We start from the raw sequence: 14,615 nt of genomic DNA, 5'->3' as shown, positions 1-14,615 counted from the left end.
CCTAATAACCTTGCTCTTATTCACATTTACTCTTAACTTTCTTCTTCCACACACTTTACCAAACTCAGTCACCAGCTTCTGCAGTTTCTCACATGAATCAGCCACCAGCGCTGTATCATCAGCGAACAACAACTGACTCACTTCCCAAGCTCTCTCATCCCCAACAGACTGCATACTTGCCCCTCTTTCCAAAACTCTTGCATTTACCTTCCTAACAACCCCATCCATAAACAAATTAAACAACCATGGAGACATCACACACCCCTGCCGCAAACCCACATTCACTGAGAACCAATCACTTTCCTCTCTTCCTACACGTACACATGCCTTACATCCTCGATAAAAACTTTTCACTGCTTCTAACAACTTGCCTCCCACACCATATATTCTTAATACCTTCCACAGAGCATCTCTATCAACTCTATCATATGCCTTCTCCAGATCCATAAATGCTACATACAAATCCATTTGCTTTTCTAAGTATTTCTCACATACATTCTTCAAAGCAAACACCTGATCCACACATCCTCTACCACTTCTGAAACCACACTGCTCTTCCCCAATCTGATGCTCTGTACATGCCTTCACCCTCTCAATCATTATACCCTCCCATATAATTTACCAGGAATACTCAACAAACTTATACCTCTGTAATTTGAGCACTCACTCTTATCCCCTTTGACTTTGTACAATGGCACTATGCACGCATTCCGCCAATCCTCAGGCACCTCACCATGAGTCATACATACATTAAATAACCTTACCAACCAGTCAACAATACAGTCACCCCCTCTTGTAATAAATTCCACTGCAATACCATCCAAACCTGCTGCCTTGCCGGCTTTCATCTTCCGCAAAGCTTTCACTACCTCTTCTCTGTTTACCAAATCATTTTCCCTAACCCTCTCACTTTGCACACCACCTCGACCAGAACACCCTATATCTGCCACTCTATCATCAAACACATTCAACAAACCTTCAAAATACTCACTCCATCTCCTTCTCACATCACCACTACTTGTTATCACCTCCCCATTTGCGCCCTTCACTGAAGTTCCCATTTGCTCCCTTGTCTTACGCACTTTATTTACCTCCTTCCAGAACATCTTTTTATTCTCCCTAAAATTTAATGATACTCTCTCACCCCAACTCTCATTTGCCCTTTTTTTCACCTCTTGCATCTTTCTCTTGACCTCCTGTCTCTTTCTTTTATACATCTCCCACTCAATTGCATTTTTTCCCTGCAAAAATCGTCCAAATGCCTCTCTCTTCTCTTTCACTAATACTCTTACTTCTTCATCCCACCACTCACTACCCTTTCTAATCAACCCACCTCCCACTCTTCTCATGCCACAAGCATCTTTTGCGCAATCCATCACTGATTCCCTAAATACATCCCATTCCTCCCTCACTCCCCTTACTTCCATTGTTCTCACCTTTTTCCATTCTGTACTCAGTCTCTCCTGGTACTTCCTCACACAGGTCTCCTTCCCAAGCTCACTTACTCTCACCACCCTCTTCACCCCAACATTCACTCTTCTTTTCTGAAAACCCATACAAATCTTCACCTTAGCCTCCACAAGATAATGATCAGACATCCCTCCAGTTGCACCTCTCAGCACATTTACATCCAAAAGTCTCTTTCGCATGCCTGTCAATTAACACGTAATCCAATAACGCTCTCTGGCCATCTCTCCTACTTACATAAGTATACTTATGTATATCTCGCTTTTTAAGCCAGGTATTCCCAATCATCAGTCCTTTTTCAGCACATAAATCTACAAGCTCTTCACCATTTCCATTTACAACACTGAACACCCCATGTATACCAATTATTCCCTCAACTGCCACATTACTCACCTTTGCATTCAAATCACCCATCACTATAACCTGGTCTCGTGCATCAAAACCACTAACACACTCATTCAGCTGCTCCCAAAACACTTGCCTCTCATGATCTTTCTTCTCATGCCCAGGTGCATATGCACCAATAATCACCCACCTCTCTCCATCAACTTTCAGTTTTACCCATATTAATCGAGAATTTACTTTCTTACATTCTATCACATACTCCCACAACTCCTGTTTCAGGAGTATTGCTACTCCTTCCCTTGCTCTTGTCCTCTCACTAACCCCTGACTTTACTCCCCAGACATTCCCAAACCACTCTTCCCCTTTACCCTTGAGCTTCGTTTCACTCAGAGCCAAAACATCCAGGTTCCTTTCCTCAAACATACTACCTATCTCTCCTTTTTTCACATCTTGGTTACATCCACACACATTTAGGCACCCCACTCTGAGCCTTCGAGGAGGATGAGCACTCCCCGCGTGACTCCTTCTTCTGTTTCCCATTTTAGAAAGTTAATACAAGGAGGGGAGGATTTCTGGCCCCCCGCTCCCGTCCCCTCTAGTCGCTTTCTACGACACGCGAGGAATACGTGGGAAGTATTCTTTCACCCCTATCCCCAGGGATAATATACATATATATATACATATACACATACACACACATACACATACATACGCACATATACACACACACACACATACATATATATACATATATACCCCAGACATTTCACATTCCATAGTTCAGTCTATTGCCTGACTATCACCCTTCTCTATGTTCAGGCCTTGATCACTCAAAATCTTTTTTACTCCATCCTTCCACATCCACTTTGGTCTCATGCTTCTCCTAATTACTTCCACCTCTTGATTGCCATTTCCCGCATCATTGAGGGAGCGCCAGGAAACAGATGAAGAACGGCCCATCCACTCATATACATATATTTTATTTAGCTTATTATACTTTGTCGCTGTCTCCTGCATTAGCGAGGTAGTGCAAGGAAACACATGAAAGAATGGCCCAACCCATCCATATACTCATGTATTTACATACACATCCACACATGCACATATACATACCTATACATTTCAATGTATACATATATATATATACATACACAGACAAAAAAAAAAAAACGAGAGGGGAGGAAATCCTCCCCTCTCGTTTTTTTTTTTTCTTAATTTTTCCAAAAGAAGGAACAGAGAAGAGGGCCAGGTGAGGATATTCCCTCAAAGGCCCAGTCCTCTGTTCTTAACGCTACCTCGCTATCACGGGAAATAGCGAATAGTATGAAAAAAAAAAAAAAACACAGACTTATACCTCTGTAATTGGAGCACTCACTTTTATCCCCTTTGCCTTCATACAATGACACTATGCAAGCCTTCTGCCAATCCTCAGGCACTGCACTATGAGTTATACACACATTAAATAACCTTACCAACCAGGCAACAATGCAGTCACCCCCCTTTTTAATAAATTCCATTGCTATACCTTCCAAACTCACTGCCTTGCCAGCTTTCATCTTCCGCAAAGCTTTTACTACCTCTTCTTTGTTTACCAAATCATTCTCCCTAACCATCTCACTTTGCTCACCACCTTGACCGAAACACCCTATATCTGCCACTCTATCATCAAACACATTCAACAAACCTTCAAAATACTCACTTCATCTCCTTCTCACATCACCACTTGTTATCACCTCCCCATTAGCCCCCTTCACTGATGTTCCCATTTGTTCCCTTGTCTTACGCTTTTTGTTTGCCTTCTTCCAAAACATCTATTTATTCTTCCTAAAATTTGATGATACTCTCTCACCTCAACTCTCATTGCCCTATTTTTCACCTCTTGCACCCTTCTCTTGACCTCCTGCCTCTCTCTTTTATACATATCCCAGTCATTTGCATTATTTCCCTGCAAAAATCATCCTAATGTCTCTCTCTTCTCTTTCACTAATAATCTTACTTCTTCAACCCAACTCTCACTACCCTTTCTAATCTGCCCACCTCCCACACTTCTCATGCCACAAGCATCTTTTGCACAATCCATCACTGCTTCCCTAAATACATCCCATTCTTCCCCCACTCCCCTTACGTCATTTGTTCTCACCTTTTTCCATTCTGTACTCAGTCTTTCCTGGTACTTCCTCACACAAGTCTCCTTCCCAAGCTCACTTACTCTCACCACTCTCTTCACCCCAACATTCTCTCTTCTTTTCTGAAAACCTCTACAAATCTTCACCTTCACCTCCACAAGATAATGATCAGACATCCCTCCAGTTGCACTTCTCACCACATTAACATCCAAAAGTCTCTCTTTAACTCGCCTATCAATTAACATTTAATCCAATGACGCTCTCTGGCCATCTCTTCTAGTTACATACATATTCTTACATATATCTCTTTTTAAACCAGGTATTCCCAGTCACCAGTCTTTTTCAGCACACAAATCTACAAGCTCTTTACCATTTCCGTTTACAACACTGAACACCCCATGTACACCGTTTATTCCCTCAACTGCCACATTACTCACCTTTGCATTCAAATCACCCATTACTAGAACCCGGTCTCGTGCATCAAAACTACCAACACACTCATTCAGCTTCTCCAACACTTGCCTCTAATGATCTTTCTTCCCATGCCCAGGTGCATATGCACCAATAATCACCCATCTCTCTCCATCCACTTTCAGTTTTACCCATATCAATCTAGAATTTACTTTCTTACACTCTATCACGTACTCCCACCACTCCTATTTCAGGAGTAGTGCTACTCCTTCCTTTGCTCTTGTCCTCTCACCAACCCCTGACTTTACTTCCCAAACATTCCCAATCCACTCTTCCCCTTTACCCTTGAGCTTCGTTTCACTCAGAGCCAAAACATGCAGGTTCCTTTCCTCAAACATACTACCTATCTCTTCATTTTTCTCATCTTGGTTACATCCACACACATTTAGCCACCCCTATCTAAGCCTTCGAGGAGCATGAGCACTCCCTGCATGACTCCTTCTTCTTTTTCCCCTTTTAGAAAGTTTAAATACAAGGAGGGTAGGGTTTCTAGCCCCCCCCTCTCCCATCCCGTTTAGTCACCTTCTACGACACGTGGGGAATGCGTGGTAAGTATTCTTTCTCCTCTATCCTCAGGGATAATATACTAAATAAATACATATACACATATACATACGTAAACATACACATACAAAGACATATACTTATATACACATGTACATATTCATATTTGCTTTCCTGCATCCATTCCTGGGACTATCCCGCCCCACAGGAAACAGCATTGCTGGCCTCTGTTTCAGCCAGGAAAAAGACAAAAGAGGCTACATTCATTCAAACTCAGTCTCTAGCAATCATGTGTAATGTGCCAAAACCACAGACCTTCCCATTTTTATTATTTTTTATTTTTTTTTATTTATTATACTTTGTCGCTGTCTCCAGCGTTGGCGAGGTAGCACCTGGAAACAGATGAAGAATGGCCCATCCACTCATATACGTGTTTATATATACATAAATGCTCATATACATATACACATATACATACGTAAACATACACATACAAAGACATATACTTATATACACATGTACATATCAACATATATACACATATACATACGTAAACATACACATACAAAGACATATACTTATATACACATGTACATATTCATATTTGCTTTCCTGCATCCATTCCTGGGACTATCCCGCCCCACAGGAAACAGCATTGCTGGCCTCTGTTTCAGCCAGGAAAAAGACAAAAGAGGCTACATTCATTCAAACTCAGTCTCTAGCAATCATGTGTAATGTGCCAAAACCACAGACCTTCCCATTTTTATTATTTTTTATTTTTTTTTATTTATTATACTTTGTCGCTGTCTCCAGCGTTGGCGAGGTAGCACCTGGAAACAGATGAAGAACAAACCATCTACACATATTCACATGTACATATCAACATATATACACATATACATACGTAAACATACACATACAAAGACATATACTTATATACACATGTACATATCAACATATATACACATATACATATGCATAAACAGACATATGTACACATGTGCATCTTCATACTTGCTTGCCTTCATTCATTCTCAGTGTCACCCTGCCCCCGCCCCACAGGAAACAGCATTGCTGGCCTCTGTTTCAGCCAGGAAAAAGACAAAAGAGGCTACATTCATTCAAACTCAGTCTCTAGCTATCATTGAAATGTGCCAAAACCACAGACCTTCCCATTTTTATTATTTTTTATTTTTTTTTATTTATTATACTTTGTCGCTGTCTCCTGCATTAGCGAGGTAGTGCAAGGAAACACATGAAAGAATGGCCCAACCCATCCATATACTCATGTATTTACATACACATCCACACATGCACATATACATACCTATACATTTCAATGTATACATATATATATATACATAAATGCTCATATACATATACACATATACATACGTAAACATACACATACAAAGACATATACTTATATACACATGTACATATTCATATTTGCTTGCCTGCATCCATTCCTGGCACTATCCCAGCCCATAGGAAACTGCATCGCTTCCTCCTGTTTCAGCGAGGCAGCGTCAGGAAAACACAGAAAAGGACGCATGCATTCACGCTCATTCTCCAGCTGCTATGTGTAATGCACCAAAACCACAACTCCCTATCCACATCTAGGCTCCATGGACCATTCCATTGTTTACCCCAGACATTTCTTATGCCCTGGTTCAGTCCATTGCTTGCTTCTCACCCTTTTGTATGTTGAGGTCCCGATCGCTCAAAATCTTTTTCACTCCATCCTTCCACCTCCAATTTGGTCTCCTGCTTCTCCTTATCCCCTCCACCTCTTGCTTGCCATTTTCCGCATCAGTGAGGTAGTGCCAGGAAACAGATGAAGAATGGCCCATCCACTCATATACGTGTTTATATATACATAAACACACATATACATATACACATATACATACACTTACACAGACATACACTTATATACACATGTACATATTCATATTTGCTTTCCTGCATCCATTCCTGGGACTATCCCGCCCCACAGGAAATAGCATCACTGCCCCCTGCTTCAGTGAGGCAGCACCAGGAAAATAGACAGAAAAGGACACGTTCATTCACCCTCATTCTCTAGCTGCCATGTGTAATGCACCAAAACCACAGCTCCCTATCCACATCCTGGCCCCACATACCTGTCCATGGTTTACCCTGGATGTTACACATGCCCTGGTTCAGTTCATTGACAGCACATCTACCACAGTATGCAACTTTGTTCTAATTCACTCTATTCCTTGCACGTCTCTCAACCTCTTGTATGTTCAGGCCCCGATTACTCAAAATCTTTTTCACTCCATCCTTCCACCTCCAATTTGGTCTCTTACTTCTCCTTGTTCCCTACACCTCTGACACATACTGACACATACATCTCTGTCAACCTTTGCTGACGCATTCTCTCCATATGTCCAAACCATTTCAACACACCCTCGTCTGCTCTGTCAACCACACTTGTTTTATTTCCACACATCTCTCTTACCCTTTCATTACTTACTCGATTAAACCACCTCACACCACATATTTTCCTCAAACATTTCATTTCCAACACATTCACCCTCTTTAGTACAACCCTATCTATAGCCCATGCCCTACAACCATATGATATTTTTGGAACAACTATTCCATCAAACACACCCATTTTTGCTCTCCGAGGTAATGTTCTCTGTATCCTCACATACCTCATTGCTCCCAGCATCTTCAATCCCTCCACCTTCCTGTGACTCACTTCCACTTCCATGGTTCCATTCGCTGCTAATTCCACTCCCAGATATTGAAAACATTTCACTTCCCTCCATTCAAACTTATATCTCGACTAACTTGTCCCCTCTACCCTGCTGAACCAAATAACCTTGCTCTTATTCACATTTACTCTCAAATTTCTCCTTTCACACACTTTTCCAAACTCAGTCACCAACTTCTGTAGTTTCTCTTTTGAATCAGCCACCAGTGCTGTATCGTTGGCAAACAACAATTGACTCACTTCCCAGGCTCTCTCATCCCCAACAGACTGCATACTCACCCCTCTCTCCAAAACTTTTGTATTTACCTCCCTGTCCATCCCATCTATAATCAAATTAAATAGCTGTGAGGACATCTCACACCTTTTCCACAGACCGACGTTCACTGGGAACCAGTCACTCTCCTTTCTTCCTGCTCGTACACATGCCTTACATGCCTTACACCTTTGATAATATCTTTTCACCGATTCTTGCGGTTTACCTCCCACACCATATATTCTTCATACCTTCTACAAAGCATCTCTATCAGCCCTATCATATGCCTTCTCCAGATCCATAAATGCCACTTACAAATCCATCTATTTTTCTAAGTATTTCTCACACACATTCTTCAAAGCAAACACCTGATCCATACATCCTCTACTACTTCTGAAACAACATTGCTTCTTCCCAATCGGATGCTTTGTACATGCCTTCAACCTCTCAATCATTACCCTCCCATACAATTTTCTAGGAATACTCAACAAACTTATGCCTCTGTAGTTTGAACACTCACCTTTATCTCCTTTGCCTTTGTAAAGTGACACTATACATGTATTCCACTAATCCTCAGGCTCTTCACCATGATCTAGACATACATTGAGTATCCTTATCAACCAATCAATAACATCCCCCCTTGCCCCCTTCACCGATGTTCCCATTTGTCCTTTTGTCTTAGGCACATTATTTACCTCCTTCCAAAGCATCTTTTTATCCCCCCTAAAGTTTATTGATACTCTCTCATGCCATCTCTTATTTGCCCTCTTTTTCAACTCTTGCACTTTCTCTTGACCTCCTGCTGCTTTCTCTTATACATCTCCCAGTCATTTGCACTCCTTCTCTGCAAGTATCATCCACATACCTCTCACTTCTCTTTCACTAACAACTTTACTTTTTCATTCCACCAATCACTACCCTTCCTAATCTGCCCACTTCCCAACTTTCTCATGCAACATGCATCTCTTGCACATGCCATCACTGCTTCCGTAAATACATCCCATTCCTCACCCACTCCCCTTTCATCATTTGCTCTCACCTTTTGCCATTCCTCACTCAATCTCTCCTCAGACAAATCTCCTTTCCAAGGAGACTTGTCTCACCACTCTCTTCTCCCCAAGATTCTCTCTTCTGGTTTGGTTCTACTTAATTATGTTGAGTGGAATTTCAGACAAGAGATTCTTGTTACTTGATCCTGGGGGAAGGAGGTTTTCTGTTTCATTGAGGCTGTTTTGCTCATAGAAGTATTAGAAGCTTCTTGAGACAAAGATCACCCTCTAGGTCATGGTGGATGGGTTACAATCACTTAGCCCACTAATCTGGCAACCCCACACTTTGTCTATTACCATGTCATGAAGCAATGAGGGACCAGGGCTGCCCCAAGGGCAGAAATGCAGTTAATATAGGAAGTCTTGCTTTCTAGGGCACCTTTGGTTGGGTTCTTATACCCTTCTTAGATTGTTTGTGTCTTTTGAGATCACCACAGTTTCCCATGATCATAGTTATGGAATTTTTGATGTGGGAATTGATTTCAAAGTTTTAGGTCTAGTGTGCATAAAGAGATAAAACTAGCATAACTTTCTTTTTGGGGGTGGCTTTGTTCAGGCAAATTCTTCCTCAGTTGTAGCAAATTCCTAGCTCCTTACACTCATAATGATAAACAAAATATAATGAACGAATTGTAAAGAGCATGAATAAAGATTAAAGGACCAGATTTAATGGGACATCAGGGAGCCCTTTGTTTAGCTCTTGAGCACTTCTGAGAAATATTGTACAGAGGTTCCTTGGCAACCATGGGTTACATTCAAGACCTCATGGTTGACAAAATCACTTTAGGCAAGATACTTCCTTATGGGAAATAAGGTTTAGGGGGTGATCCAATGATAAACACTTCATGCTTATCAGTTAGCATGTTATATTTCAGAAATATGTATAACTTAAAAGAATAGATTACACAAAACTGTGTAAAGAATTATAAAGAAATAATGCTGTGCAGTATGATGGAACTACATCACCCCTAATGCTGTGCACTTGACCGCTTTACTCCAACAGAGCAACCAAACAGCTATGCCACTCAAAAGGCTGCCTCATTTTTCTTTATGGTTCTCATTGTTGCCTCATTAACACCAAAATGCCTCCCACCAAACACAGCACTTTTGCTATGTGCAAGGCAATTGAGTAAGTCCACTTTCTGCCCTGAGGATATCAGTTTCAATGCCCTCCTTTTGGTAGCACCACTCACATCATTATCTTAATACTTAGAGGTCATATCTAAAAGTGCCACTCACATCATTAGCTTCATACTTAGAGGTCATATCTAAAAGTACAGAGCAGTAAATAAGTCAGAGTTATCAAAAGTTTGTACTACATCAAGGTAACTTGTGGACTTATGCATGCAGTGAGGGTCACAGTAAGATAGAAAGACAGAGGCAGATTGTGGATGACACAACTTAGGTGATATGATTATCTCACTCACACTTTGCTGTGCTTGACTTCATGCCAACATTGTCCTTGATCAAGCTAGGCTTGGCTAGGAGTATCCTGCAGCCAATGTGATACTTACCCTACAGGAGGGAAAAGTTGTGCAGATACTCAGAACTTGATGCTGTAGTTGGAAAATTGGTATTCGTTATATAAGCATGTTTATGTGAAACTTTGGTTAGTAATGCATTGGTAGTCAAGGAACCCCCGAATATTATTGTTATACATATTTCTTTTCTTTTCTTTCAAACTATTTGCCATTTCCCGCGTTAGCGAGGTAGCGTTAAGAACAGAGAACTGGGCCTTTGAGGGAGTATCCTCAAAGGGTGCATGAGATGAAAGGGCCTGATTTAGAGAGGTGCTAAGTAGCCCATGATGTCAACTTGTAAAGACTCATCAAAAGCATTGGATATTATTATTACATATCTTGTTTATATATTTCAACACATAACACCCACTTACACTTTATTTCATGACATTATGATATGACATCCATGAATTGCTTGAATAATGGTGAAAAGAATATGAAAAGCAATAAATGAATTGCTGCATGGGTGGCAGTGGTCAGCTGAGTTAATCATTATTCAGCATGAGGTTTAAGTAAGCCATTAGGTGTAAGTAGAACCTTATGGGTTGCTTGTGCCATCTGTTTTGGGTAGGTTTAGTGAACTGTGCAGGAGCTGTTTTCTTATAAGACATGCTATCAAGACTGAACACTGTCTTCCTTTCTATCATTTTCTATCATTCAGAGTAACACAAAACTGAGGTGTTTGAAAATGTTGACTGGAGCTTATATAGATTATGAACAGGATAGTAGGTTCCTATATTTTTTTATCATTCTTATCCTAGCCCTAGAAATTGAACAGGAAAGGATGTTTTACATGACTATACAGTCATACTAGAAGAAATAATCTTCCCCTAGTTCTAATGGAAGATTTTGCAGGTTGACAGAGCATGGCAGCTTTACCAAGAATGCAAGGAAAAGGATATTCCCCTTGATGCTGACACGTACAACTCTCTCATCCGGGTTGCTTCATTTCTACGTGATGCATTTGACCTTCGATGGAAGTTGGTGACTGTAAGTTTATTTTTAGTCCTTATTACCTGCTGTACTTTACATTATCTTGATTTGTAAGTAAGTATTCCTTGGTTGGCAGCCACCAACCAGAGTAATATTACCGGTACTACCAACCTCCGTATGGGGAAAGTTAGTGATGGCTGTATAATGAGCCAGCACTTCATTGATTGAGCCAACACTTCAGTGATTACCAAGTTGCACCTTGTTCTTCAGATACTGATAGGGGAGATGAAGAGCCTTGTTCTTCAGGTATTGGCAGGAGAGGTAAGGAGCCTTGTTCCTTAGGTACTGGTGGGTGAGGTAAGGAGCCTTGTTCCTCACATACTGGTGGGAGAGGTAAGGAGCCTTGTTCCTCAGGAGCTGGTGGGAGAGGTAAGAAGCCTTGTTCTTCAGGTACTGATGAGAGAGGTAAGGAGTCTCGTTTTCTGATACTGATGGAAGAGTTAAGGAGCCTTGATCCTCAGGTACTGGTGGGAGAGGGTAGGAGCCTTGTTCCTCAGGAACTGGTGGGAGAGGTAAGGAGCCTTGTTCTTCAGGCACTGGCAGGAGAGGTAAGGAGCCTTGTATTCTGATACCAATGGTAGAGGTAAGGAGCCTTGTTCCTCAGGTACTGGTGGGAGAGGGTAGGAGCTTTGTTCCTCTGGTACTGGTTAAGATGAAGAGCCTTGTCCCTCAGGTACTGGTGGGAGAGGTAAGGAGCCTTGTTCCTTAGGTACTGGTGAAGAAGATGAAGAGCCTTGTTCCTCAGGTACTGGCGGGAGAAGTAAGGAGCCTTGTTCCTCAGGTACTGGTGGAGGAGATGAAGAGCCTTGTTCCTTAGGTACTGGTGGCAGAGGTAAGGAGCCTTGTTTCTCAGTACTGGTGAAGGAGATGAAGATACTTGTTCCTCAGGTCCTGATGGGAGAGGTAAGGGTTCATGTTCCTCAGGTACTGTTGGGAGAGGTAAGGAGCCTTGTTCCTCAGGTACTGGTGGGGGAGGTAAGGAGTCTTTTTTCCTCAAGTACTGTTGGGAGAGGGTAGGAGCCTTGTTCCTTTGGTACTGTTGGGAGAGGTAAGGAGCCTTGTTTCTCAGTTACTGGTGGGAAAAGCAAGGAGCCTTGCTCCTCAAGTATTGGTGGGAGAGTTAAGGAGCCTTGTTCCTCAGGTACTGGTGGGAGAGGCAAGCAGCATTGTTTTCTGATATTGGTGGGAGAAGAACATACCCTTTTTCCTCAGGTAGTTGGGGGAAAGGTAAGGAGCCTTGTTCCTTGGGTACTGGTAGAAGAGGTAAGGAGCCTTGTTCCTCAGGTACTGGTGGAGGAGATGAAGAGCTTTCTTCCTCAGGTACTGGTGGGAGAGTTTAGGAGCATGTTTCTCAGGTACTGATAGGGGAGATGAAGAGCCTTGTTCCTCAGGTAGTGGTAGGAGAGGTAAGGAGCTTGTCCCTCAGGCAATGATGGGGGAGATGAAGAACCTTTGTTCCTCAGGTACTGGTGAGAGAGGTAAGGTGTCTTGTTCCTCAGGTACTGTTGGAAGAGGTAAGGTGCATTTTCCTCAGGTACTGATGGGGGAGATGAAGAGCCTTATTCTGCAGGTACTGGTGGGAGAGGTGAGGAGCCTTGTTCCTCAGGTACTGGTGGAGGAAGTGAGGGGCCTTGTGGCTCAGGTACTAGTGGGGGGGAGCTGAGGAATCATGCGAGCTGGAATCGTGTCTGTCTGGGGTTAAAAGAGTGGTTGAGGACTTTTATGGAGATAGAGACTTTCTGTTCTGAGCAAATCATTGTTCCAGTTGTGTAATGTAGTGCTATGTTTGATGCTAAAAAAAAATGCCCCTTTGTATGCAGTAGAAGAAAAATATAGCAGAGCAAGGAGTATGTTTGTAAGATATTGATAAAAAATCATTCTAGATTAGGTTTATAGTTCTCTTTGTCTCATTTTATAGGAACTGTTGTCAGCTATGGGAGAAGCAGGTGTTAATCCAAACCTAGGAACCCTGAATAGCACTCTAGAAGCTTTAAGTCAAGTGGCTGGCTGGCGACAAGCACGCCATCTCAGCCTCCAGGTCATTGCTGAGTTTAACAGTATTGGAATTCATCCATCACTAGCTTCATACTATTACCTTCTGGTTATACACTGCCGGGAACGTAAGTTTTAGTCTATTTTTGAAATTTTAGTTTTCATGTATGAAAATTTTTGACTTCTTCAGTACAGCCCATTACAGCAGTCTTCATTCCTTTTTTATAGTCACATGTATGAAAGAATCTTTTACCATGCATCATTGAGATCTGAACCTCTATGTCAGAGATGAGGTAGATGAATGAAAATTCAATATACTGAACTGCGCCACATGATCCAGCATATTAAACTCACAATATTTCTTTCCTTTGATACAAAATTTTGAGCATAGTTGAAATGAGAAATGTGAGAATAAGTATTGAGCTTACAGGAAATGTGCAATGATGAAACTGCCAGGAAGACATGAGGATGCCATGCCATACCCTTTAAGATGGTATTACCTTGTTAGATGCATGTTAGATGATAGTTAAATGAAGAAGATATTCAGCAATTATAGTTGTGCACTATGTGCACAAGTGAGAGGTGTTAAATTACTAAACAGTTGAACAGATACTGTGAGTTAATTGTTTGGGACTAGAGATATTTCAGATGTAGATGCTACAGGAAAATGAAATTGAGTGGGAGATGTATGAAAGAAAGAGACAGGAGGTCAAGAGAAAGGTGCAAGAGGTGAAAAAAAGGGCAAATGAGAGTTGGGGTGAGAGAGTATCATTAAATTTTAGGGAGAATAAAAAGATGTTCTGGAAGGAGGTAAATAAAGTGCGTAAGACAAGGGAGCAAATGGGAGCTTCAGTGAAGGGTGCAAATGGGGAGGTGATAACAAGTAGTGGTGATGTGAGAAGGAGATGGAGTGAGTATTTTGAAGGTTTGTTGAATGTGTTTGATGATAGAGTGGCAGATATAGGGTGTTTTGGTCGAGGTGGTGTGCAAAGTGAGAGGGTTAGGGAAAATGATTTGGTAAACAGAGAAGAGGTAGTAAAAGCTTTGCAGAAGATGAAAGCCGGCAAGGCAGCAGGTTTGGATGGTATTGCAGTGGAATTTATTAAAAAAGGGGGTGACTGTATTGTTGACTGGTTGGTAAGGTTATTT

General features: G+C 41.7%; 1 protein-coding gene across 1 annotated transcript in view; it reads left to right on the top strand.

The window, feature by feature from the left end:
• The window catches only part of LOC139754195 (small ribosomal subunit protein mS39), a 303,614-nt gene that overhangs the window by 142,631 nt on the left and 146,368 nt on the right, over nucleotides 1–14,615 (top strand). Inside the window, exons 7-8 of the mRNA XM_071671407.1 lie at nucleotides 11,337–11,471; nucleotides 13,393–13,594. Coding sequence (XP_071527508.1) covers nucleotides 11,337–11,471; nucleotides 13,393–13,594 — 337 coding nt within the window. The remainder of the gene's footprint in view (nucleotides 1–11,336; nucleotides 11,472–13,392; nucleotides 13,595–14,615) is intronic.

The sequence above is a fragment of the Panulirus ornatus genome, chromosome 16 (assembly GCF_036320965.1).
Source record: "Panulirus ornatus isolate Po-2019 chromosome 16, ASM3632096v1, whole genome shotgun sequence".
Classification (NCBI taxonomy): Eukaryota; Metazoa; Arthropoda; class Malacostraca; order Decapoda; family Palinuridae; genus Panulirus; species Panulirus ornatus.
Note: the sequence above shows the minus strand (reverse complement) of the source record. Positions and strands in the feature narration are given on the sequence as shown.